Raw genomic sequence first — 23,765 nt, 5'->3', positions numbered from 1 at the left:
TGGATTAATAGTTGATGAATAATAGGTAGATTTTAAAAAAACTCATCAAAAATTTGTTTGTATTCATTTTTGCTACGTTTTTACGAGCCGAACAGATGTTCCAAGAGGGGGAGGGCTGTCAAACCTCCCCCTGGATACGACCTTGATAATAACATAGATTTTTTTTATTGTCGTTGGTCAAGTGCCGAATGTCACTTTTTTGAAATTTTGTTTTTGTCTGAGGCGTTTTTTGTCGTATAAATTAATCACCTTATCCAATTTAAAAATTGTTGGTAAGAAATTCATCTTTGAAAAGGAACGTTGCAAGTGGACTTGCTGATGGATTAATAGTCTAGGGTAAAAAAAAATGTGAAGAAGGGCAAATAAAACCTGCAAGTTTCTCATTTAGGTCTAAGTGAATATAAATCATCTATATGATGCTAAATGATCCATCTTTTTTTTTTTTAGCTTACTAATGCTTTTTTACATCATATAATAATATGCTCTACCATCGAACGGTAAAAGGTACAATATTTATTGTGGTCAAAGGTACAACATAGAACCATTATATATCAAAAGCATTCATTCAATTATAGGCTATGGAATTGAAATACTATGCTATTTATTTGCTTCAAGGTATAACTGCAATGAAAAATAGTGAAAAGTAAACCAACTGCAATTTAAAAAGACTATAATAAAGAAATCAGTACATAAAAATTCTCACTTTTAGAGATGAAAGTTTCTTGACAAATCTGGAAGCATAAAACTCCTTTTTAAGCTGTTCGGTGCAATATGTTTATAGCTCATCTTTAGATAATTTTTATTCTATGTTCGTTTTTTTTTAATTTTGAGCCCACAGCTACAAAAAACTGCATATCTATATATTTTAGAGATGAAACCATAGGAAAAGCTGCATAGGTTTTTCATTAGAAATATAATTTCCAATTTTTATTAATGATTTAAGATGTGTATGTTTCTATTAGTTTCCACTTAATCAGTTCCGACAGTCAAATCTCGTTATCACTCTCCTCAATACTTGTAATACTCTCTTTACGACCTTACTGGAACGACTTGCATCACGTACAAAACCCATGACATTATCAATTTTTAATAAGCTTTTGATTTAATCTAAACCCTTATGTTTTTTTCGGATTCTCTTTTAAAATATTTCCTCACTGAATTTATCTCAAACCACATTAAATAAGAAATTACTCCGACCAGTACGAAATAAAAATCTACGAAGAGTTAATCGTAGAAGTGAGTGATATATTGAATTAATGCAGCCATTGAAAAATGTTTCTTAGCGTAAAGTGTATATATTTTTACAAATTAAAGCTTTAATACCATTGAAAAATAATAAAAAAAAGCATCTTGTGGTATATGTTATGATAGAAATCCACCATGGGTATCAGTCTAGACTCTAGACTGTATTCTATATGACAGAATGCAATTATTTCATTTTGGTATTTGCATGGTATTACATTTTCTTCCGCAAGATCTTGAAGATCTTAAATCTTGAATGAATATTGATTAAATCAAAACTGTACTTAAAACTTCTTAACTGTCCAGGAGATTAACATTTCTGTGAAAAAGAGGCAATACTCTCTTGAAAACTTAAAAACAAATTCATTCCTCCTGACCCTTGAAAAATTCTTATACTTTCAAAGATTTCCCTTTTTTATTTAGAGGCAAAGAGCCAGCATCCAGGGAAGACATGGCAATCTTTTACAGGAACTTGAAGATGTCGGTTGTTTTACAATGGTCGATTTGATGATCGAGGCTGGATTTACTGGCCTCTTAACTGGAGAAGGTACAGTTTTGTAAAGTATATTTTCATAGATTTAATTGGCATTTATTTGTAAATACCGATAAATAATGCCAGATTTTACGGTAGTTCATAATTGCCCTACCATCGGGACATTGAATGACTAATTTTAAAAGTAGAGGTAAGGGAGATTCTAACCATGATGTTATCTTTCTTAATAAATGGGTCCCAAGACTTTGTGGGTCCAAAAATTTTCACTGGAATATTAACTGTTCCAGTCTTACAAACACTAGTTCGATACAATCATCCCTGTAGATGTCTTAATATTTTGAGTTTGAATATTTAAGAAATTTAAAATGAGATTGTGCTATATTCATCAAGTTTGTGCCGTTTCTTATGGAGGGGAGGGTTTTTTCCATTATACAGATTTTTTCAAAATAAAAATTTTGGTATGTATGTTTAAGCTTAATGGACTTAACACATATACAGATTCAACGCCAAAAAAGATTCCTTTGATGTCCATATTTCTTTCAGTATTTCGCTTTCTAGAGTTTTGTTTTCTTTTGATGTGGGTTGCTGTTTACTTAAAGTTCAATTTATAAGCTGCTTTGATGGTTAAATATCCATTGAAGAAGACAAACTTCCATTAAACAATACGCTACATTTATTTTTTTATATATATTTATTCCACCTCAAACTGTAAACTGTATATACAACATACTTGGGATAGTTGACTATTCTGATAGGATGGGATGAGGAATCACAGAGTTCGCGGTAACGAACTGTAGTAAGGAGTGACCCGGCTCAATAGTAACCAAAACTCTAAAAAACATAAATTTTGATACCAATAGATACATCAAAAGAATCGCAATTTTGTGCTGTTTTAAAAATATAAGTTTCATCAAGTTTGGTCTTACCCATCAAAAGTTACGAGCCTGAGAAAATTCGCCTTATTTTAGAAAAAAGGGGGAAACACCCCTAAAATTCATGCAATATTAACGAAAATCACACCATCAGATTCAGCATATTAGAGAACCCTATTGTAGAAGTAATTTTGAAACAGGAGAGACTGTTAAATTATTCGAAAAATAAAAGTGACAGAACTTTCCAAATTCCATCTTACCATAAAGATTGACATATATCTAATATAGCATAAGTAAAAGTTTATAAATGTAATTTATTTAAGTTGATTCCTGATTTATTATAAAACCTCAATTGTTAACTTACGACCTTTTTGCACGTTATGACATCGTAGATTTGTAACGACCAAAACTGTGCTCGTCATTTGAACAAAATTTCAATAAATACCAATTATGAATCCAACATAGTAAATAAAAAATTCAATGTACCATAAAATCGATTGGTATCGTACGATGACTTTCAATCAGTTTATCTACTCTGTATGTCCTACTTTACACTGAATATGACCAGGATTGTCACAGAATATTTAAAAAAGGCTTGAAGGCTAGTATATAGACCTATATTTAACTGAGTGTCCTCTGTAATTAAGTTTGTTTGCTAAGGTTTAAAATCTTTGTTTCTAATGATCTATAGGTCATGCTTGAAGACGTTTCAAATTAATCTGATCTAAGATTAAGAAGCTTGGCATGAAGTTTGCCTAAAATTGAATTAGCCAAAATTCTATCCAGGTTGAAACCCTGCACATGACAATGGAAATGTTAAGCAAATCAATCTATTTTCAATTTTCAGAGGTATACACTATATTTTCACCTGAAGACACGGCTTTTGACCAGGCATTGATCGATACCCTGCTTGCTGATGCAGATCTTCTTACCAGATTTCTAAACTATCACATGACTTCTGGGAATGTCACTCTCGCCTTGTTTGAAAATGATGCAACATTGACAACGCTGGAAGGTACAACTGTACGCACTAATATCTATGACTCAGTAAGTACATATCCGTTGTACACATCCAAAGTATTAATCATAAGTAACTTAAAACAACGGGGTTCTACGAATATTGGTGTAAACTTGAAAGAATTCTTGAGGGGCAAGCTTTTATTCTAAAGGTTGGTAAAAATGACATAATTATAACACCAACAATAATAATAAAAAGCACTTTTACCATGGTTAAAACTGTTGAGGAGGACAAATGAAAATCTATGGAGTAACTGGGCCAAGAGACGTTAGATTGAGATCTGTCTTGGAAAAAGACCCCCCCCCCCCGACCTTTAGTAATTTATGCTTCTGCCTGTAAGTCTTATATGATCAACTGCAACAGTAAAAAATAATGTTTATGAAGAAAAGTGACAACGAGCAAGCAATTGCGTCAATTGACAGGAGAGGGGACAATTGGCCCTTAGATCTCATATTCACCTACCCTCCTTTTTAAAAAAATACATTTTTCATACATTTTCATTCAAAATAATCGATTAAAAACACAATTACCTACTCACTCCTAGATTTTGAAAAGTATATTTTGCTCCCTCTCCTTACCCCTACACTTTTGTGAATTGAAGCCATTCCAGACAAATGGTCAAATATAATCATTTAGAGCTCATGAGATGCAATTTTTTTCCATTATTTAGTATTTTCAAGATCATTGTAATATACTGAAAGAAGTAATTACGAAATATTATCTCCAATCCTTGGGTCTTTAGCCACTTTTAAATTCTAAGCCAATTGTCATGATATTTTAACCTCCAAGTTTAAAGGGAGTTTAGTGAATAAACAAACAAAACAGTTTATAATAAAAGTATATTATGAAAATATAAGTTTTAAAAAAGGAAAAGGATCAATCGGTCGAATAATTTACCATAAAAGTAAATTATGAAAATATAGGTTTTAAAAAAGGAAAAGGAGCAATCGGTCGAATACTATGAATTAGGCTTCATAAAAGAAAAGTATGTTTTATGTTTTCTTATCCATGTGCTATGTGTTGAACATTAAAGCATAAAAATATATTTTAGCATAAATATAATTTAAACTTGAAAATGTAGATAATCGCCCTTACACAAGTAATGCGTTGACTTTGCTATTTAGTGGAAACTAATTAAAAACAACGTTTTTCATTAGATTTTCCATTACTATAATGAAACAAAAACTTAGACTTTTATTTTATGGTTACCATATTCTAAACAGAGAAATTTCCGTTTCAGGTTAACCTTTATACTTCTGTTGTCCAATAGGGTGTCATAGGTTTGGTTGAATTTAGTGATATATAGTGGCAAAACTTGACGTTGTCAATGACTTTTGCTGAACTAATGAATTTTGACTTCCCAGTTTGTCATTTATTGTTGACTTTTGGTTTATAATTTTTGATCTGATATGCTATTTGTGATTTTTATTGCGATATTTGTTGGTAGTTAAGTTTCTTGATGTGCGTAAAAAAATTAAAAATGGGAAACAAATAAAGTCGTTACAACTAGGTTTCATTTCAACTTTAACTTTTCAACTTTCAAGTTTATCATTATAGAATAATCAATACAAGCATCTCCTTTGACACCCACACAAAAGGCTTAATGGTCTCTGACTGTGACTTTGATTTAGGAAGCTGCATTACAGCGGCTTAATTTTATTTGATTTTTTTTAATTAATTTAAGTATCTTAATTTATTCTAATTCTTACTTAATTTAATGTCATCTATTCTAAACCTTACCCAAGATCTAAGTTTATCTGACAGACAACACTAGGTAACTGAGTAAAAATCCGAAGAAAGTTTAAGTGTATTATCGTATCGTTATCATCACCAAAATTTGCACAGGGCTAGATTAGCCAGTAGCCTACCTTAATTTCTCACAATCTTTTGTATCTGATTTACATTCATTTATTTTATGTATGCAGAGAAATTGCTCTAGATTTCCACGCTCATCTATTAACTTTTTTCTGATTTTCCTGCAGACATATACCGTCAATGGGGCAGCCGTTACAATGCCAGATGAGTGGGCTGATAACGGTATGGTACAAGTTATCAACAAAGTTCTCTTCCCTATTCCAGTTGGAGCAATTCCAACTGTACTTGCTGATGATTCAGAAGGTCGATTTACAACTCTTTCAATGTGTATTGAATTGTCTGGTCTTTCAGGAGTCCTAACTGGTAAGATTTTGCTATAATTAAGATATGTTTATATTACTACTACTAACAAGAACTCACCTCAGCACTAAGTCACCTGAGGCCAACACAGCCGCGTTAGCTCCTTCTCCATCGCAATCTGTTCAAAGCCTCCCTCCTTACACCCCCTCTCAAGGAGTTCCATTTCCCTTAAATCTTTCTTTACGACATCCTCTCAAGGACGACCTAATTTCTGTTTAGCCCTAGACGGTTGGCCGAAAAGGAAGATCTTTGACAATATATCATCCTTTATACACAGAACAAGTCCTAGCCTTCTCAACCTATCTCTTATCACAACCCTAGAAACCGGAACTGAACCAAACTTCTCGCACAGCCTACTGTCTGAAATACGGTCAGCCAGTATGGCACCCAAGAGAATCCGCAGGCAATGTCTCTGGAAAACATCTACCAAGTCTTTCTCCGCTTTTGGAGCTCCATGCTCCAGAACCATATTGACCACTATTATCACTGTAACTTCAGTATTTCTGATCCTGGATTGCACACTTATCTTCCTATTCTCCCAAAATTTGTGTAGCTGTGATAAAACACCCTGGGCCTTGGCTATTCTACTTTTAACATCTTCACTGCGCCCAACTGCCTTTACTAAGGAAGGTGAAGGTAAAGTTTACTAAGTAAAGTTACTTAGTAAGTGAAGCTATCTGCTTGATTGATCTTTTTGTTTTTCATACATAAAGACATCAGTTTAAGCAAAGATACTGGGATGTTTAATAAACCCTATTTACGAGAATTTAATAAAAAGAGTTTCAACTTACATACCTTTTTTCTAACAAGGTCTATTAACTTTCTCAATACAATTCAGGTCAGTAGATAGGCTGCAGTAGTCTCATGATTTCTACCTAATTTAATTTTTGAATGGTCTTTCATTTTTTTTGTTCATATTTCTCACTCGGTTTAGCTTGCTGTAAAAGGTTAGTTTTTTCTTAAATATATTACTTTGTTCCTTCCCTTTTTTGAGTTTTTTCCTTTTTTGAGAGGTTTTCTTTTTTTTCCAATAGCCAAAAATTGACCTCACTTGTTTTTATAATTGCTTTTTTTTGTCCAACTTGATGAATGTTTCTTCTGTGTCTTATGGTTTCATTGGCGATATTTAGGCAGTCACTGTTCTAACATCTCCCCTGCTGTTTCTCGCCCATCAGCCACTTCAAAGATCCAACCCTATCCAGGGTATGGACAAAAATGTCTTAGGTGACACTTTATATAATCAGGGAAAGTTCTCCCTCCTAATCATATCGGCTTTTGTCTCTTCATTTGATCAAACAGTTCGTAGTAATGAACTGTAGTAAGGAGCGATCCGGCTTAATAGTAAACGAAACTTTTAAAAATGGGATTTTAATACTAATAGATACATCAAAAGAATTGTATTTTTGTGCTGATTTTAAATATACAAGTTTCATCAAATTTAGTCTTACTCATCAAAAGTTATGAGCCTGAGAAAATTGGCCTTATTTTGGAAAATAGGGGGAACACCCCCTAAAAGTCATGGAATCTAAACTAAAAAGAGTCTATAACTAAAAGCTATAGAATCTTAATGAAAATCAGACCATCAGATTTAGCGTATCAGAGAACCTGAATGTAGAATTTTCAAGCTCCTATCTATAAAAACGTGAAATTTCGTATTTTTTACCAAAAGACCGATCACGGGTGCGTGTTTATTTGTTTTTTTTTCTTTTCCCCAGGGGTGATCGTATCGACCCAGTTTTCCAAGAATGCTGCAAGAGGGCTCATTATAAAGGAAATTAAAAGTTCTAGTGTCCTTTTTAAGTGACCAAAAATTGGAGGGCACCTAGACCCCCTCCCACACTCATTTTTTCCCAAAGTCAAAGGTTCAAAATTCTTAGATAGCCATTTTGTTCAACATAGTCGAAAAACATAATAATCATGTCTTTGGGGACGACTTACTCCCTCGAAGGCCCCAGGGGTGGGGCGGCAAGTTACAAACTTTGACCAGTGTTTACATACAGTAATGGTTATTGGGAAGTGTACAGACGTTTTCAGGGGAATTTTTTTCCTGGTTAGGGAGGCGCTTGAGGGGAGGGGTTACGTGGAAGGATCTTTCAATGGGGAATACGTCATGGGAGGAGAGAATTTCCATGAAGGGGGCGAAAGATTTTCTAATATTATTTAAAACAGAAGACAATGAAATGATAAATATGAAAAAAGTTTTTTTTTAACTGAAAGTAAGGAGCAGCATTAAAACAAAACGAACGGAAATTATTACGCATATGAGGGGCTCATCTCCTTCTAAATACCTGTTCTTTACGCTAAAGTATTTTTAGTAATTTATTTTAGTAACTATTTCTTCTACGGCCTTTGTGATTCAGGGGTCATTCTTAAAGAACTGGGACAAAATTTAATCTTTAGTGCAAAGAGCAAGGTATTAAAGAGGGGGAAAACCCCCTAATCTACGTAGTAAAAATATAGGAATATAGAAGTTCGTTACCAAAGTTAATTTGGAAGTTACGTATATTTTTTATTAATAAAAACTTTCGTGAAAAATTAAAAGTTCTAGTTGTCTTTTTAAGTAACCAAAAGATTGAAGAGCAACTAGGCCTCCTCCCCCACTCCGTCCTTCTTAAGACAGTCCGATCAAAACTAAGAAAAAGTCATTTAGCAAAAAAAAAAAAAAAATTATGCAAATTTCGTTCTAATTATTCATGTGCGGAGAGCCAAAACCAAGACATGCATTAATGCAAAAACGTTCATAAATGAACGTTCTTTTTGCAAAAGTTTTTCACTGTTTTAAAAAGTAGATTTGAGAGAAAGAGTCAAACTTTATCGCAAAGAGCGGGGCGTTGAGGAGGGAACAGCCTCTTTCATATACGGAGTAATTTCTGTTCGTTTTAAGTTTTAATGTCGCTCCTTACTTTCAGTTACATAAACTTGTTTTTTTTTATTGAATGTTCCTGAAAGAGAATAGTGGTCAGTGACAGCGGTGATCAAATACTTTCAAAATTTCACTTTTAAGTGTCATCTTTCATAAGCATTTTTTCATATTGCTGACTTTTCGTCGACATCATATTAGTTTTTAAAAATAAGCATTTCAAATAGGCGAATGTACTTCTTTCTTTAACCCTCTAACATTCGGTATTTAGACCCTAAGCATTTAACCTCGTACATGCAACTCTACTAGCTCTCCTTCAATAGCAACCTGATCTTATTTTCCGGGGGTAAGTACCGGGTTTTGAGATTTATCCGCGAAAGTCACATCTGAAATTTTTGAAGCTTGGAATGCTTTTCAGTCAAATAGTATTAATCGGCTGCCTTAAGAAATCCAGGACTATAGCCTCTTTTAGGATTTCCGTATTTTACAGTATTAAAATGTGATAACTATTAACCAGAAGAGTGTAATCTTTCCTGTTTGAAGAGTTTCGACTATTAACCAGTTCGAGTCGAAAGCTCGAACTTCATTTCATTTTTTTTTCCTAAATATTGTTTGACTAGTAACAGCCCCTTCTAAATTATCGCGTTCGCTGTTTGCACAAATGGTTACAAAAAGTTATTGAAGCTTTTAATGATGGATTGCCGACGTTTAGAAGTCACATACACCAGGTGGCGCGTGCCAAGCGTACGGAGGAACAGTTCCAAGCGTTGCGGTGACTCTTCCGTGCACGGTGGAACTGAATAGCGCACGTGGCGCTCCAAGATGTAGACCAGGTGGCGGAAAGTGGACTCCACTTTCCAATTGGTACTAACAGAAGAGTGGAATCTTTCCTGGTGGTTTTTATTTTTGTTCAAAATATTCCAACTTTTTTCCGACTTGATAAATCTGAAATAAGCTTGAACTTTGAAATTATGATCGGCAAAGCCCTTCGTGACAGAACTTCGAAGGAGTCTGAGAAGCATGTGATAAAGTTCAAGTGTACAACTAACTACAAAATACTGGTACTATATAAACCCTAAAATATAACTTAATAAATAATTTAGTCTTAAGAGTTTTTGCACGAAGCAAACTCTCCCTTGATGTTGCAAACCTTGACTTTCGTAGCCACTATCTATGCAAAAAATTATTTTGATTTTTTTCCCGTTGAAGGTGGCCCATTCACCCTCTTTGCTCCAACTAATGCTGCTTTCGATGCTCTGCCAGAAGGCGTTCTTGATGCTCTTCTTTCACAACCTGAAGGAGCACTGAAAAAAGTTCTTCTTGGCCACGTAGCTCCCACTACTATCTTTGCCACTGGGGTGACAAGTGGAGAAGTTCCATCTGCCTCAGATGATAACCTAGTTCTCAACGTTGGACCTGGTGAGTCTTGAGCTTTTATATAATATGTGGAGTGTATTTTCATAATTTAGAAACGACATGAATAAGGATTCTTAATTTTGGACATGATATTTTGGGTGTTTTGACCATAACGTTGTGGATGACATAATTTTGGGCATTTTTTAAAACACTTTTTCGTGAATCAATCATATTATGCCTTATTTCTTGAGGTAAAATTAACAGTTTCTTTTAAACCTTTTTGGTTTTATAACCTTCTGCGTGTACCTTTAAACTAGTAAACCTAAGTAAAAGCTAAGTTCTACATAATTATTGTCAAAATTTTAATTAGCTAAATGAAAATGAGAAGTACTGGGTCACAAAATTTTCACAAGTAGTTCATTTCTCTTTGTTTAAATTTAAAATTAGGAACTCAATTGATACTGGAAATATATTTACCTCTCTGTTGTTAAAAATATTCCGCCCATACTTAGTCATTTTCATCATTAGACTAAAGTAGGATCACACTAGGAACTATAATTATTCTTAAATTTATTAGAGTAAAATTATTGGACAAGTCCTTGTAAAGGAAAAAGTGTTGTAGTGGCAGAAAGGAAATGGCTTATTCCCCCCCCCATAGACTACAATTGGTACTACTACTCTGCTAATCAGGCTTGCCACGGGAGCCAAGCTTTTGATACTACCCAAGATCATCTGAAAACACTGGCTTAAAAGATTGAAAGCCAGACTTGCCTATCATGACAAAATCAGATAAGTAAATCCTGAAAATAACTTTTTTTGGAAGAAAAAGAACATTCAAACGAAGTAAATTAATTTCTGTTTTTTACTATTTGGACGAATTTACCATTTGCCCCAGAAAAGACCCGTTCACATTAGTTTTACTTATAGTGTTTTTGGGAGATTTGATTACTTTCTCTTTTTCTACGTTCATTCAGCATATTGGAAGTACCATTTAAAATCTCAGCAGTTAATAAATGATCAAAAATATAAACCTTGATATTTTCTTGATATATTCCGTTGGATTTGGTTGACCTTCACTGAAATAGCCTTAAATCTATCACTTAGAATAGACCGAGATATACAACAAAATGTGCTTAATGGTTTAAACTTGTTCAACTTCACATATTTCAAATCAGGATGAAAATCCGATTCCACTGATTTATCTATTGTTACCAAAACCCTGTTTTCTAGAGTTCAACCCCGTTACTCCTTACCTAGTGTTCGTAACCACGAAGCATTTTGATAACGTTGATTAGATCACTGTGAAAGAAAATGGGAAATGGGTATAACAGGAACAGTTTTTCTTTTATGGATCTACATTTTTTAAAGCAATTTGAGTAGGTACATATTATGGTATGTAGGGTGTAACTAATGTAGATTTTGAACAGAGCCGCGAAAGAAAATAGGAAATGAATATAACAGGAACAGCTTTCTTTTTTCGAGATCAGCTTTTTTTTTAAGGTAATTGAGTAGGTACATATTATGGTGTATGTGGTGTAATTAATGTAGATTTTGAAAATTGATGAGATAGAAAATGGGAAATGCGTTTTAACAGGAGGAACTTTGTTTGTTCAGGACCTATATTTTTTAAAAGCAATTGAGTAGGTACATATTATGGTATATAGGATGTAACCAACGTAGATTTTGAACATGCCTTAGCTCTATTTAAAAGCTGTTTTTGCTTGCACCATCATTTTAATTGTTTTGGCGAATAATAATGACTGAGAAGTATCTCTAAGGCGTCTACGAGTAAAATTACTCCACAAGGAAGAAGGCCTTAGGGTCCAGATTCTATCTTTGTGGAAAAATCTCAGAAAAATTTTGTGTTTAGTTGTTGTTGTTTCACATAATTCACCTGGTTTTATGTTTCTTTCAAATTTGGTCCTCCTGAAATGCCCTCCTTACATTAAAAATTAGTTTATGCATTTGTATTCCAAAGACTGTTTTGCCGCAAAATATAAAAAAGAAGCTAATAATGAACTATGTTTTATAATATATAGTCAATGATAATCCTGTTTTGCTAAAACCACAACACAGTCAGTCCACCCTGTTGATAAAAAAAAAAAAATATAAATAATCCTAGTTTTTCTTTAATTTTAATTCCTCAGTGTCACTACAAATGTACAAGGCTTTATCAAAGATTAAAAAGTAAATATAAACGAGAATTTGTTTCGACCTTTTTTCAACTGTTACTTTAGGCTTTCATTTTTATTAGATTATAATAAAAGAATAATTTCTTAGACCCCACTACTTTTCCATTTACGAAAAATTAAACAAAGAAAAAATGGGTTTAATTTCGTCAAAGCAGTGAACAAAAATAAAATAAAAAAAAATACACTTTAACTATAAAAAAATTAAAAATACTCCGAATATTTCGATCCCACGTCTGGAAGCCTTTCTCATCGGACAAAAAAATTACAAGTGACAATTTAAGACTTTTTTTTAAGACATCACAAACAAACAAAAAAACGACGACTAAAACACAGCAAAAAAAAAATATATATAAACAATAAAGTAAACAAGAACAACTCATATTATAAAAAATCTCCCAGCACTGACGGTAATTTATAATAATATATTGTATTTTTTGTTCTAAAGTTATTACCATTAGAGCAGGGAGTTTTGTTTTATAATGTGCAGGCGCTTGCTGCAGGCAAATAACTCCCTCCATTAGCAAGTCAAGTGATACTGTTCTGGTTCAGTGAATACTGACTGAAGTGACACCTAAGCATGCTAGTGATTATAGAAGGCACAGAACAACTGAGTGATACGAACGCATATGACCTATTGGTCGAACACGTCAAACCCCAAACAAAAACATCAACAAGGGTGTTTTAAAGTATAAAAAATCGGTTACACTAGAAAGAAAGCATAGTTCTCGTCTTATTACTTGTCAAATACTGTAAAATTTTATTACGATCATTGTTCAGTTCCTGATGGTGGTGATAATACTGGGAGAAAAGGAAATACTCGGAGCTTATCTGTACTGTCACTAAACTATTTTTACCAGATAGCGCAGCTGGCCATTATTAACGTAAAATGTCTCAAGATTATATATTTTAGATGGTGTTACTGTCGACGCTGCAAATGTCATCGAAACTGATCTTGTCGCAACAAACGGAGTTGTTCATGTGATTGATGCTGTCATATAAAAAGTGTAATTTTGTTTTATAATGATTTAAGATGTTTCCAAATAAAACATTTTATTAGCCAGGTACTGGTTAACCTTTCTAGTAAATTGAAAATGTTATTAGAAGCACACAAAAACTTATTAGAAAATGTGTAGCCGAAGCGAATTAAATAAATAAACTAATACATAAAGTAAACCAATACATGGGCCACAGATCTACTTTTCGAACTCTCAGCAATCATATGATCGCATACAGCACCTTGGAATCTTGCATTCCTCTCCTTCTAGAATCCAATGATTACCATATTTATTTCTAATAATCTGTTTCATTTTTTATTTCTATTCATGCATTGTTTTGGGTTTGTGAGCCATTTCGAAACAGATATCGTTTACGTGCCTGTTTACCATTTAGACATATTTTTTTTTTACTACAAATTGTGCCCCAAAAGGTGTTAAACTGGTACATCAGTGATTATTTTTAGACACTTTTGCAGTCAAATACTCATTTACTTGACCACGAACCGTTTGTCTTCATCTTTAATTACAATCCAAAAACTCTCAAGATCCTTACTATTATTTCCTCTCTAAGTGCCTTAGCGCTTTCTGAGTAAAGAGCGGTATGAGCACCATACGTTATAAATATATAATATATATATATATATATATATATATATATATATATATATATATATATATATATATATATATATATATATATATATATATATATATATATATATATATATATATATATATATATATATATATATATCACAGCACCTCATGTAAAAGAAATTGCTATAGAAATTTCAGAAGGAGCTCATTCGATCGGAAATTGAAAGGTCTAGTGCTCTTTTTAGAAGTCAAATGAGATTGGAAGACGAATAGCCCTCTCTACCCATCATTTCCCCAAACACGTCCAATCAAAATTTTTAAATTGCCATTTTGTTCAGCATAGTGGATAACTAACGACAAGGGCTATGAGTTATTCTAACTGCCCATAGCTAACATATTCAGTTTTCATAGAAGGAGTGGTCGTATAAACTTTGGAGGGGGGTGCTTACTTGATTGAAAATCGGAAGTTTTAGTGATTTTTAAGAGTATAAATTTATCAGAGGGCAGATGGCTCTCCCCACAAACGCCCTCTTTTCCTCAAATACACTCAATTAAAACCTTAATATAGCCGTTGGTTTCTAAATAGTTCAAAGCTCATATGGCAATGCCTATAGGGTTAACACAAACTCTCAGAGCCTGGCGGCAAGCGTTGTAAGTTATGCCCTGGGAGCATAATGGAAGAGGTGGTCGCATGAACTTTGAAGTAGGGTAAATTGATTTGAAATTGAAAGTTCTAGTTCTGTATTTAAGAGTCAGAGTCACTACCACGCCATTCTGGTAATAAAATTCACTGGCAAGAGAAGTAAAGGAAACGTTGGAGGCTATACCTTGTCACCGCAATTTAAGAGGCAAGCCCGGCGGGTACCACGGCTCTTGCAAACAACTCTCTCACCCCTCTTCTGCTTATTTTTCTTCTCCCAACTTTATCGTAGCGTAATTGCTTATATTCTCCCAAAGGTCACTCCTTCAAAACATATAGCTGTAAAGTCTGAAAAAAGATTGAAGGTTCACTTGCGAGAGAAGTAAGGGAAGCGTTGGAGGCTGCCTACCTTGTCCCCGCAATTTAAGGGACAAGCCCGGCGGGTACCACGGCTCTTGCAAACAGCTCTCCCCCACCCTTCTGCTTACTTTTCTCCTCTCACCTTTATCGTAACGCAATCGTTTGGGCTATTACTCAGGTTATTTAATTGGAATAAACCATTCAGACAAGTTTTAATTAGAACCAATCTTTTGTCAGATATTGCAAGATCCTACTCCTTTTTTTTTCTTCACTTCATACTTTTTTCGGTTTATTTTTTGCCACCTTAAAATGCCAAAGTTTAGGCAGTTCGACTTGGTTTTAGTCCACTTTGCAGGATATCCTCTCTGGCCATCAAGAATAATGAAAGTTACAACTGAGGGTGACGGAGATTCCAAATACCTTGTTTTCTGCTACGGTCAGCATAGTGAATATATAGTCGCTGAGTCAAATATCACGTCCGAAAAGGCTAAATTTCAACAGGCCTCAAAAAACAAATCAAAAGGAGTAGATAAAGCTTTCGCTGAGCTAGAGTCGATGCCAGATATATATCGTAGAAGTAAGACTTTTGCCGCTATGAATCTTACTCTGGCTGACCCTGAACCTGCGGCTTCAGGTCTACTTGGCCAAGTGGCTACGGTGCAGGCTGAGTTGGAAAAAACGAAGTTGAGTCTCAAAAATGATATAGCCCGTAAAGTAGCAGAAATGGCTACTGGTGGTTGCTCTGTGGATACAATTGTCAGCGAAGTGTACGACTCTATTGCGGTTGAATATAATCCTTAAATTTGAAAAGCTTGAAAAATCACTCAAAACCCTAAAAAAACACTTATTGAAAATCTTGAGGAGCGCGTTAATCGCATAGAGATGAGGCTTGATGATTATGGCCAAGAAGTTCTGCTTAATAGTCTCGTAATCCATGGAATGAAAAAACAGCCAGGTGTTAACCTGAATACCACTGTGATTGATTTGGTTAAGCAGAAGTTAGGTGTTAGTGATATAACGGATGGGCATATTACAAGCGTATTTCGATTCCGGCAGAATGTGATCAGCGCTGGTGGTTCTGGTAAAGTAGCTCCCATAATGGTGAAGTTTCAGAGCAAAGATATTGTCCGAAGAGTCTTCATAGAAAAGGCAAAATTAGCGCGTACCGGTGTATAAATCACTGAGGCTTTAACAAAGCGTCGAAGAGACATTTTGAACATGGCGAGAGACAAATTTGGTGTGAAGTATGTTTGGACAGACCATGGTAATGTCCTTGTGAAAAGGCCAAGCGACCCTTCTGTTCGCAGAATAAGGTCACTTGTTGATTGCATGTGATTTTGTTGATTAATTTTTTTTCTTTTTCTTTTTCAGATATTTTTTGATTTTGATTTTTATTGTTCGATAGTAACACCAATATTTACTATTTTTCGTTTTAATGGGTACTGATCTACTAAGTTTGCGGCTTAAGCGATATGAACAAGACCCGTTTGATATTGACAAATATTTATTATCTAAGCTTGTGGCAGAGCAGTCTACTTTAAGTTTTCGGCCGGGTCGTTTTAGCACGCATATTAATGGACCTGTAGACATTAATAAAAGAATAAATGAGTGCCTTGTGTGCGCGTGGAACTGCCACATTACGTCATCTTATCATGATTTTGTTCAGTTTATGTATGAAAATGATTCTATTCAGTTGCTTGCTTTATGTGAAACGTATTTGGGTAGGAACAGTCTTCTCTCGTTCTATAGTTTTCCAGGGTATTGTTTAGAATCAAAAAACCGCTAAAAATGGGTAGAGGAGGCCTGGCGTTTCTAGTAAGGGACTCTCTACAGTATAAGGTGCGTGATGATCTTGAGGTTTGGCTAGAGGGTGAGTTTGAAAGTTTTTCTGTTGAAGTTAGATTTGAAGAAAAGAATTTTTTATTTTGTATTATTTATAGACCACCAAGTGCTATGTTTGATCGTTTTATATCTGGTTTTGATGATTTAATGCTGAATGTAAGGAATTCAGGTTTGGAATTTATGATAATGGGGGATTTAAATTATGATTTGAAAATACTAGCTGGTATGAATCTTGATTTTTTAAATTTCATGTCATCTCACGATCTATACCCTGTGGTCACAGTTCCAACAAGGATCACCGAGCATTCTGCGACCTTGATTAACAACATATTTGTTTCGTCACGTCAAGTAGCAACTACATGCGCGGTAGTTATAGTTTCGCCTATCTCCGATCACCTGCCAGTCCTAGCTAGATTAGGACTTCACATAAAAAAACACGTAGTGAAGCGTAATATACAGATCCGAGATCTGAAGCCAGCGAACGTTAGAATGTTTTCAGAAGAGCCAAGTGCTGTAAATTGGGAGAGTATAATTAGGGATAATAACCCATCTTTGGCTTTTGAAAAGTTCAACATCACGCTGCTACGTATTTATGACTTGACATGCCCACTGAAAAGCATGAAAATAAGAAAAAAAGCAGCGAGAAAACCTTGGGTTGATGATGAGCTTTTGCGAATGATTTATATAAGAAATGCTTTGTATACAGCACACATCACTGAACCAAATGAGTTTAGTTCTGCACAGTTCAAGGATCAACGTAATCTAGTTAACTCTACTAGACGAAAGTAAATGAGAAACTTTTATGGCGAAGAATTTAAGAAAAATGCATCAAACCCTAAAGTCACTTGGAAAATTATTAATGAAGGGATCAGAGGTAGTCCTGCTCCACAACAGTATAGCCTAAATGTTGGTGGCGAAATAGTTCGAGATCTCGACAAAGTATGTGATTTGTTTCCTTATCATTTCTCGAAGATTGGTGAAACTGTTCAGAGTGAAGCAGCAGTGAACAACGAATTACTGATAGGAGAATCAACTTTTGAAGACCTAAGAGGTCAAGATTTTGAAATGAAATTAGAACCTTGCCGTTCTGTAGAAATAGAGAAGATTGTTTCTTCAATAAAATCAAACAGTGCTGGGACCGATGGCCTCAACCTACGAACTCTAAAATCAGTGCTTCCGAATATTCTTCGAGTACTAGTATTTTTGATAAATCTGTCAATGGCAGAGGGTCAATTTCCGTGTTCGCTGAAAATGGCCAAAGTCATCCTGCTTCCGAAGTCTGGGACCCTTTCAAATCTGACAAGTTGACATTTATTCAATATCTGACAAGTGACCTTTCAAATTGGAGACCTATATCAATACTACCCATCATTTCAGAGCTATATGAAAAAATAGTGCACAAAAGACTATATGAGCATCTAACAAATTGCAGATTTCTGTCTGAAACTCAATTTGGATTTAGAAAAAGACATTCAACTGTGCATGCCGCTTTAAATTTAATTGATAAGGTAAACGGTGCACTGGAAAAAAATTATTCTTGCATGACAATTTTCATTGATTTTAAGAAAGCTTTTGATACTGTTGATTTTGCAATTTTGTCGGATTTATTGTCGAAGTTAGGTGTTAAGAATAAGTGTTTGAGTTGGTTTGAGTCGTATTTGCGAGGTAGAAGTGTAAAAGTCGTAATAAATAATGAAGTTTCACAAGCTTACCCATTGAATTGCGGAGTGCCACAAGGTTCTGTCCTAGGTCCTCTTTTATTTTTAATTTATGTAGATATTATGAGATTTTTTGTCCCTGGTTACTTAACGTCTTTTGCTGATGACACTGCTATAACTGTTATTGCCAAATCGTTGCCGGACTTGATAGACCGAGCAAATAGTGCTTTAAAGGGACTACATACGTTTGTTACACTCAGTAAACTTGCTGTTAATGCTTCAAAAACAAGCTACACGGTTTTTAGAAGGACTGGTGAGCCCCAAGATTTACCTTCAAATATTAAGTACAATGGTGTTACTTTAAAACAAGCCCGAGAAACGCGTTACCTCGGGTTTCTTCTTGACTTCAAACTGAGTTGGAAGGCGCACAGTGACGTAGTTTCCTGCAAAGTATCAAGGGGAGTTGGAATGCTGCGGCGTCTAAAAAATGTGCTTCCTTTGAAAGTTTTAATGTCACTGTTCCATACTTTAATAGCATCGTATATAAATTATGGTTGTTTAATCTGGGCTAGTAACTTTCAGTCTAATTACAGGAGAGTTCAAGTGCAACAGAATAAGGCAATTAGAATTCTACGAAATTATGATCGTGGAAGCGCTAGCACTATGGCTGTATATAAGAAGTTTGATATTTTGGATGTTGGAAAAATCAGAGACATGCAGATTGGTATTTTAGTGTATCAGTGTCTACATAATTTAGGGCCTGATATTTTTAATGATTTTTTTAGCTTGGGATCTTCCTATCATGATTATGACACGCGAAATTCAAATAATCTTGTTCATGAGTTTCTGAATACTTCCCGGTCGGCTCATGTCATCAGATACATGGGACCTTCCGTCTGGAATCCATTCCCACAGCAAGTTAAGGAATCAGAAAGTCTGCCTCAGCTGAAACGACGCCTCAAGGCCCATCTTCTGAACAATTAGTAATGTTGAGTATTTTAGATTGAGAGAAGGGTATCTCCCTCCATTTTGTTAAATTGACCATTAGTTTTTGTTTTGTTTTCTTTTTTTGTGTTTTTTTGCTTTTTTTGTAGTTTATTTTTCTTATTTATTTTTCTTTTTGATGTAAGTTAAATATCTTAAAGAAATGGATCGTATTTGATGTCAGCTATGCTTACAGGCCATTGCGGCCTAATTTTTTTAGCTGATGAATGAAAGTTTATTATATTGTTTTTTGAATAAAATTACCTACCTACCAAAAAATAATAATTCCTTTTTCTTGGCACCCTGTTTTGTAGTTCTTTGCCACAGAGATTCGACTAATTTTCATTGAAATTCTGAAGCAATTTCCATTTGACGACACGGACAAAGTGTATCACAACTTAGTGCGAGCAAATGGGCTATAAAAAACACAAATTAAGCCACAAACTTTTGTATGGTTTTGTAGGATAAAACTTGCCATTTAAATGAAAACATAACAAATTTCTTCAGTTGTTTAGAATAAATAGTTCTGGAACACATCATTCTTTATTTGGAACTAATAAATTACTGCATTCCCTTATTTGTTTGTTAAATTACGGACCTTTTATAGTTCGACATGGATTACTCTGGATGAAGAGATAGTTCAAAATACATCCTTTTAAAGACACATCAAATCATAATGGACATTCATCCCATATGAAATATGAACATTCATTCCAATATGAAACAAAAGAGCAAAACTAATTTGGCTTTGAGTCAAAAATAGGGTTCGACAAACTTTTTTCCTGACAATAAAGTGGTTACGTTCCAATGTACTTATTATAATAAGTTTCTCATAGAAAAATAGGGTAGGAAAAAGATTCAGGACTCTTGATATATATATATATATATATATATATATATATATATATATATATATATATATATATATATATATATATATATATATATATATATATATATATATATATATATATATATATATATAATTTAATAGTAAATTATTCCAGAAAAAGCCCCTGGGCCATAGGAAATTTACATAACAAACAACAAATTAACTAAAATAAATTAATACTATTTCAAGAAAACGCTCACGATGTGCCACCGCAATCCTCACAAACCTTGCTATCCTTTTAATACTCAGGAAATTTGTCTTTTTCATTCTATCTACGATCCATATCTCATTTAATTTTTCTTTACTATACATCTCTCGCCTCCATTCATTCAATTCAACACATTCAGACAAAAAAATGTGTCAAACTTTCATCCTGAGATCCAAACATAGGACAAGCAATAGATTCTATCTTCTCCCCTTTTCTCCCTTGATACTTTTTTTCTCACCAATCAAAAATCCATTTCCCCTCCAATCCAAATAAGCCTTCTAATCCTCTCTACTTAACTTAACCTTCCAAAATACATCCTCTCCCCAACTACATTTTATCTGTCTACAAAATTTTAATGACCCTGACAGATCCAGACTTGCCCACCATATCTGGATTTCTTGGTTCTTCAGCCTCTCTTGTACCTCCCTTGTTACTACTTCCTCCATATATATATATATATCCTGGGCAGGGAATTTTAACCGCCAAAACCCAATAGGCAGGTGTGTATTCTCCAGATGAGCCCTTGTGTTGGGTGGTCGCCTTTGAACTTTTTATCTTATTTCTTGTTTTAAATATTCCGTATATGACGACTTATACTCACTTACCACACGACTGCCTGTCCATGAATTATTCTTTGTGGTTGATTGTGTCTGGCTATGCTGTTTGACCTATTTAATCGGAAGAATGAGTAGGGTTAAGGTCCCGTTCAAGTACTTATCTATATTAATTGCTAGAGTAGGAACACAGTCTTCCTTTCTCCTTCTGTCATTCTTTTTGGATGTATAATTTTTCTTTTTTTTTCTTTTTATAGTTTATATTTTTTATGTTTGGTTTTATGGTGTTCGTTTGTTTTTGTGTTTGTGCTTTTGCGCTGGTGATTTATTTTTTTACTATGGTACTAGCACCATTAAGGCTAAGTGTATGAAGGCTAAAATAGGCTAAAATTAAAGGGAAATTTGAACTAAATCAAAACATACTATGTGCAAGCAGAATTTCAAAGACCGCATCGCAAGAATTAATTGGGTTATTAATTTGGAAGTTTCAGAGAATGCTTAAAGGGGAAGATCAATTGACCTGAAGGCAATATATACACTCAACTGCTAATACTGCTACTTCCACCACTATTACTATTCCAACTACTACTTCCATTGAAGCTACACGCAAGGTTAAGAGTATAAAAATGAACATGTCAGGAATTATATGAATATATAAGTTATCAAAAGCGCAGATCAACATGTCATAACAACAGCTAATTATATTAAATTGAAAACTTTGAAAACTTCTCTTAGATGATGTCATAAACAGCATAAATAAAACTGTTGAGTTTCAAATGAATCAGTTATTTTTATAATATAATGTCTGTTGGAAGGCCCCAAAAACGAAAATTTGCAGTTGCTAACCTCATTTCCTACCTTAACCGCAGCAGTATTACTCTGGTACATAGCACAAATCACTTTAATGTATTTTTCCGGTATACCATATAACTATAAGACCTTTATTAACGCTCTTTTATCAACAGAATCGAAAGCTTGTTCATAATTGATAAAACTCAGGACCAAAGGTATTTGACAACGAAGGGACTTCTCAATTATTAACCTAAGAGTGAAGACTTGGTCGACAAATCCTCTACCTTTTCTAAAACTGCATTGTTCTTTCCTTAAAACTTTGTCTACAGCATCTCTCAGTCTAAAAAATATCATATTACTCAGTAGTTTGCTACCTACAGAGACCAGACTAATGCCTCGATAATTACGACACTCACTCTTGTCACCTTTCTTATACAGTGGTTTAATTAAGGTTTTACTAAAATCATTGGGTACTCCCCCTTTTTCAAAAATCATGTTCATAATCCTCAGTAGCTTATTCCTAACCTCAGAGCCACCATTTTTAAGAAACTCATTAATCATACTATCAGAACCTGGAGCCTTATTATTTTTTAATCTTTTTATTACTATCGCTAATTCTTACTCACTAAACAAATCTTCCTTCACATCCAAGGTATCACAAACTTTTTCATTTTCATCTATATGTTTTCCTGCAACTGTATCTCGGTTTAGAACACTCTCAAAATGTTCCACCCATCTTTCTTTAACTTTTTCCTTATCACTAATTGTGGCCCCATTTCTATCTTTAACTGGGACTAGTCTGGATTGGCAACTCCCTTTCAATTTATTAACATGACAGCATAATATTTTACTATTATGCCGTCTAGCCACATCTTCCAGATCCTCAGCAATTTCATCCATGGCCTCCACTTCACATCTCCTTAGTTCATAAATTAATGCTTTTTGAGAATTATCTTCGAATTCATCACAGGGTCCGATAAGTCCGCTTTAATTCGGTTATGTTTTTCGCTGCCTTTCACTTCCGTAGTAATGGTATGAAAATAAGACTATTCACCTACCTTTATATAAACTATATTTACCCACGCTAGTTCCCAGCGTACAATGAACATATACTTTAAAATGTTAACGTTAAACATATTCGTTGAAACACCCAAAACAACTTTCTTATAACCGATACATTGATTGGTAGAACTCGAAGAATCATTGTACTGGACTCGTATTCTACTCAACATATGACTATTCTCCAAACGGGAACTGTAGGTTTGGACTTCACATTTGTCAAGTCGTTGGAGGAGAATATAGCATTAATCTAGCTTAATCAATTTGAAACCTATTGCGAAAAAAATCCTGATGGAAATGTTCCATTGAAATTGACACTGTGAATACAAATCTAATAATCAGTGTGTCCAACTTAGACCCGTTCATTTTCAAATACAAAACCTAGTGCACACCCTCGAACTTGCTTAAACATATTCATAGGAGTACCGATAACATTATAATTATTAATAGTAGCCCGTCGACTGTAAAGACGGATCATTGGCTAATAATAATTTAAACAGTACCGAATATTGAATTTACCAATCCTCTCGGGCTGCCATATGAATTCTACACCCATCCCAACATCAAGGACTTCGACGAGTGAAATGATAAATCTCTTATTCAAAATCGTATGCGAGTATAATATTTGCCGAACAAAAGCTGTGGTTTTCAAGCAGTACTGTATTTGATATTTCTATGTCGTGGCTGAACTTACAGTGAATTTCTCAGCAGTTTTATAGACAGTCCCTCATTGTAAAACATTACAGTGGAAAATACCCTTTTTGTTTACATAGTGTTGATTCCATTGCCCTACGGATTAAGTTTTTTATCAACGTTTGTAAATTTGTTTATTAATAAAATATGTGTGTACAGTAACAATCTCTGTCTTAATCTTTTAGATTTCTTCTTCCAAGTTTAGGTGATCATCGTTCGCGATTAGTAATGGCAGATCGTTTGCTTTCAACATTTAGTAGGTGATCATCGTTAGCGACTAGTA

General features: G+C 34.2%; 1 protein-coding gene across 1 annotated transcript; it reads left to right on the top strand.

Moving 5' to 3' along the window:
* The first annotated feature begins 1,639 nt into the window (after positions 1 to 1,639).
* Positions 1,640 to 13,269, top strand: LOC136041384 (transforming growth factor-beta-induced protein ig-h3-like). The gene is made up of 5 exons (XM_065726040.1): positions 1,640 to 1,789; positions 3,455 to 3,654; positions 5,608 to 5,803; positions 9,870 to 10,079; positions 13,119 to 13,269. Exons 1-5 carry the CDS (start codon positions 1,738 to 1,740, stop codon positions 13,205 to 13,207), a joined length of 747 nt encoding a protein of 248 aa, XP_065582112.1. The 5' UTR covers positions 1,640 to 1,737; the 3' UTR covers positions 13,208 to 13,269.
* The last annotated feature ends 10,496 nt before the right edge of the window (positions 13,270 to 23,765 follow it).

The sequence above is a fragment of the Artemia franciscana genome, unplaced genomic scaffold (assembly GCF_032884065.1).
Source record: "Artemia franciscana unplaced genomic scaffold, ASM3288406v1 PGA_scaffold_171, whole genome shotgun sequence".
NCBI classification, from domain to species: domain Eukaryota; kingdom Metazoa; phylum Arthropoda; class Branchiopoda; order Anostraca; family Artemiidae; genus Artemia; species Artemia franciscana.
The sequence above is the reverse complement of the archived record's forward strand: the minus strand, read 5'-3'. Positions and strand labels throughout refer to the sequence as shown.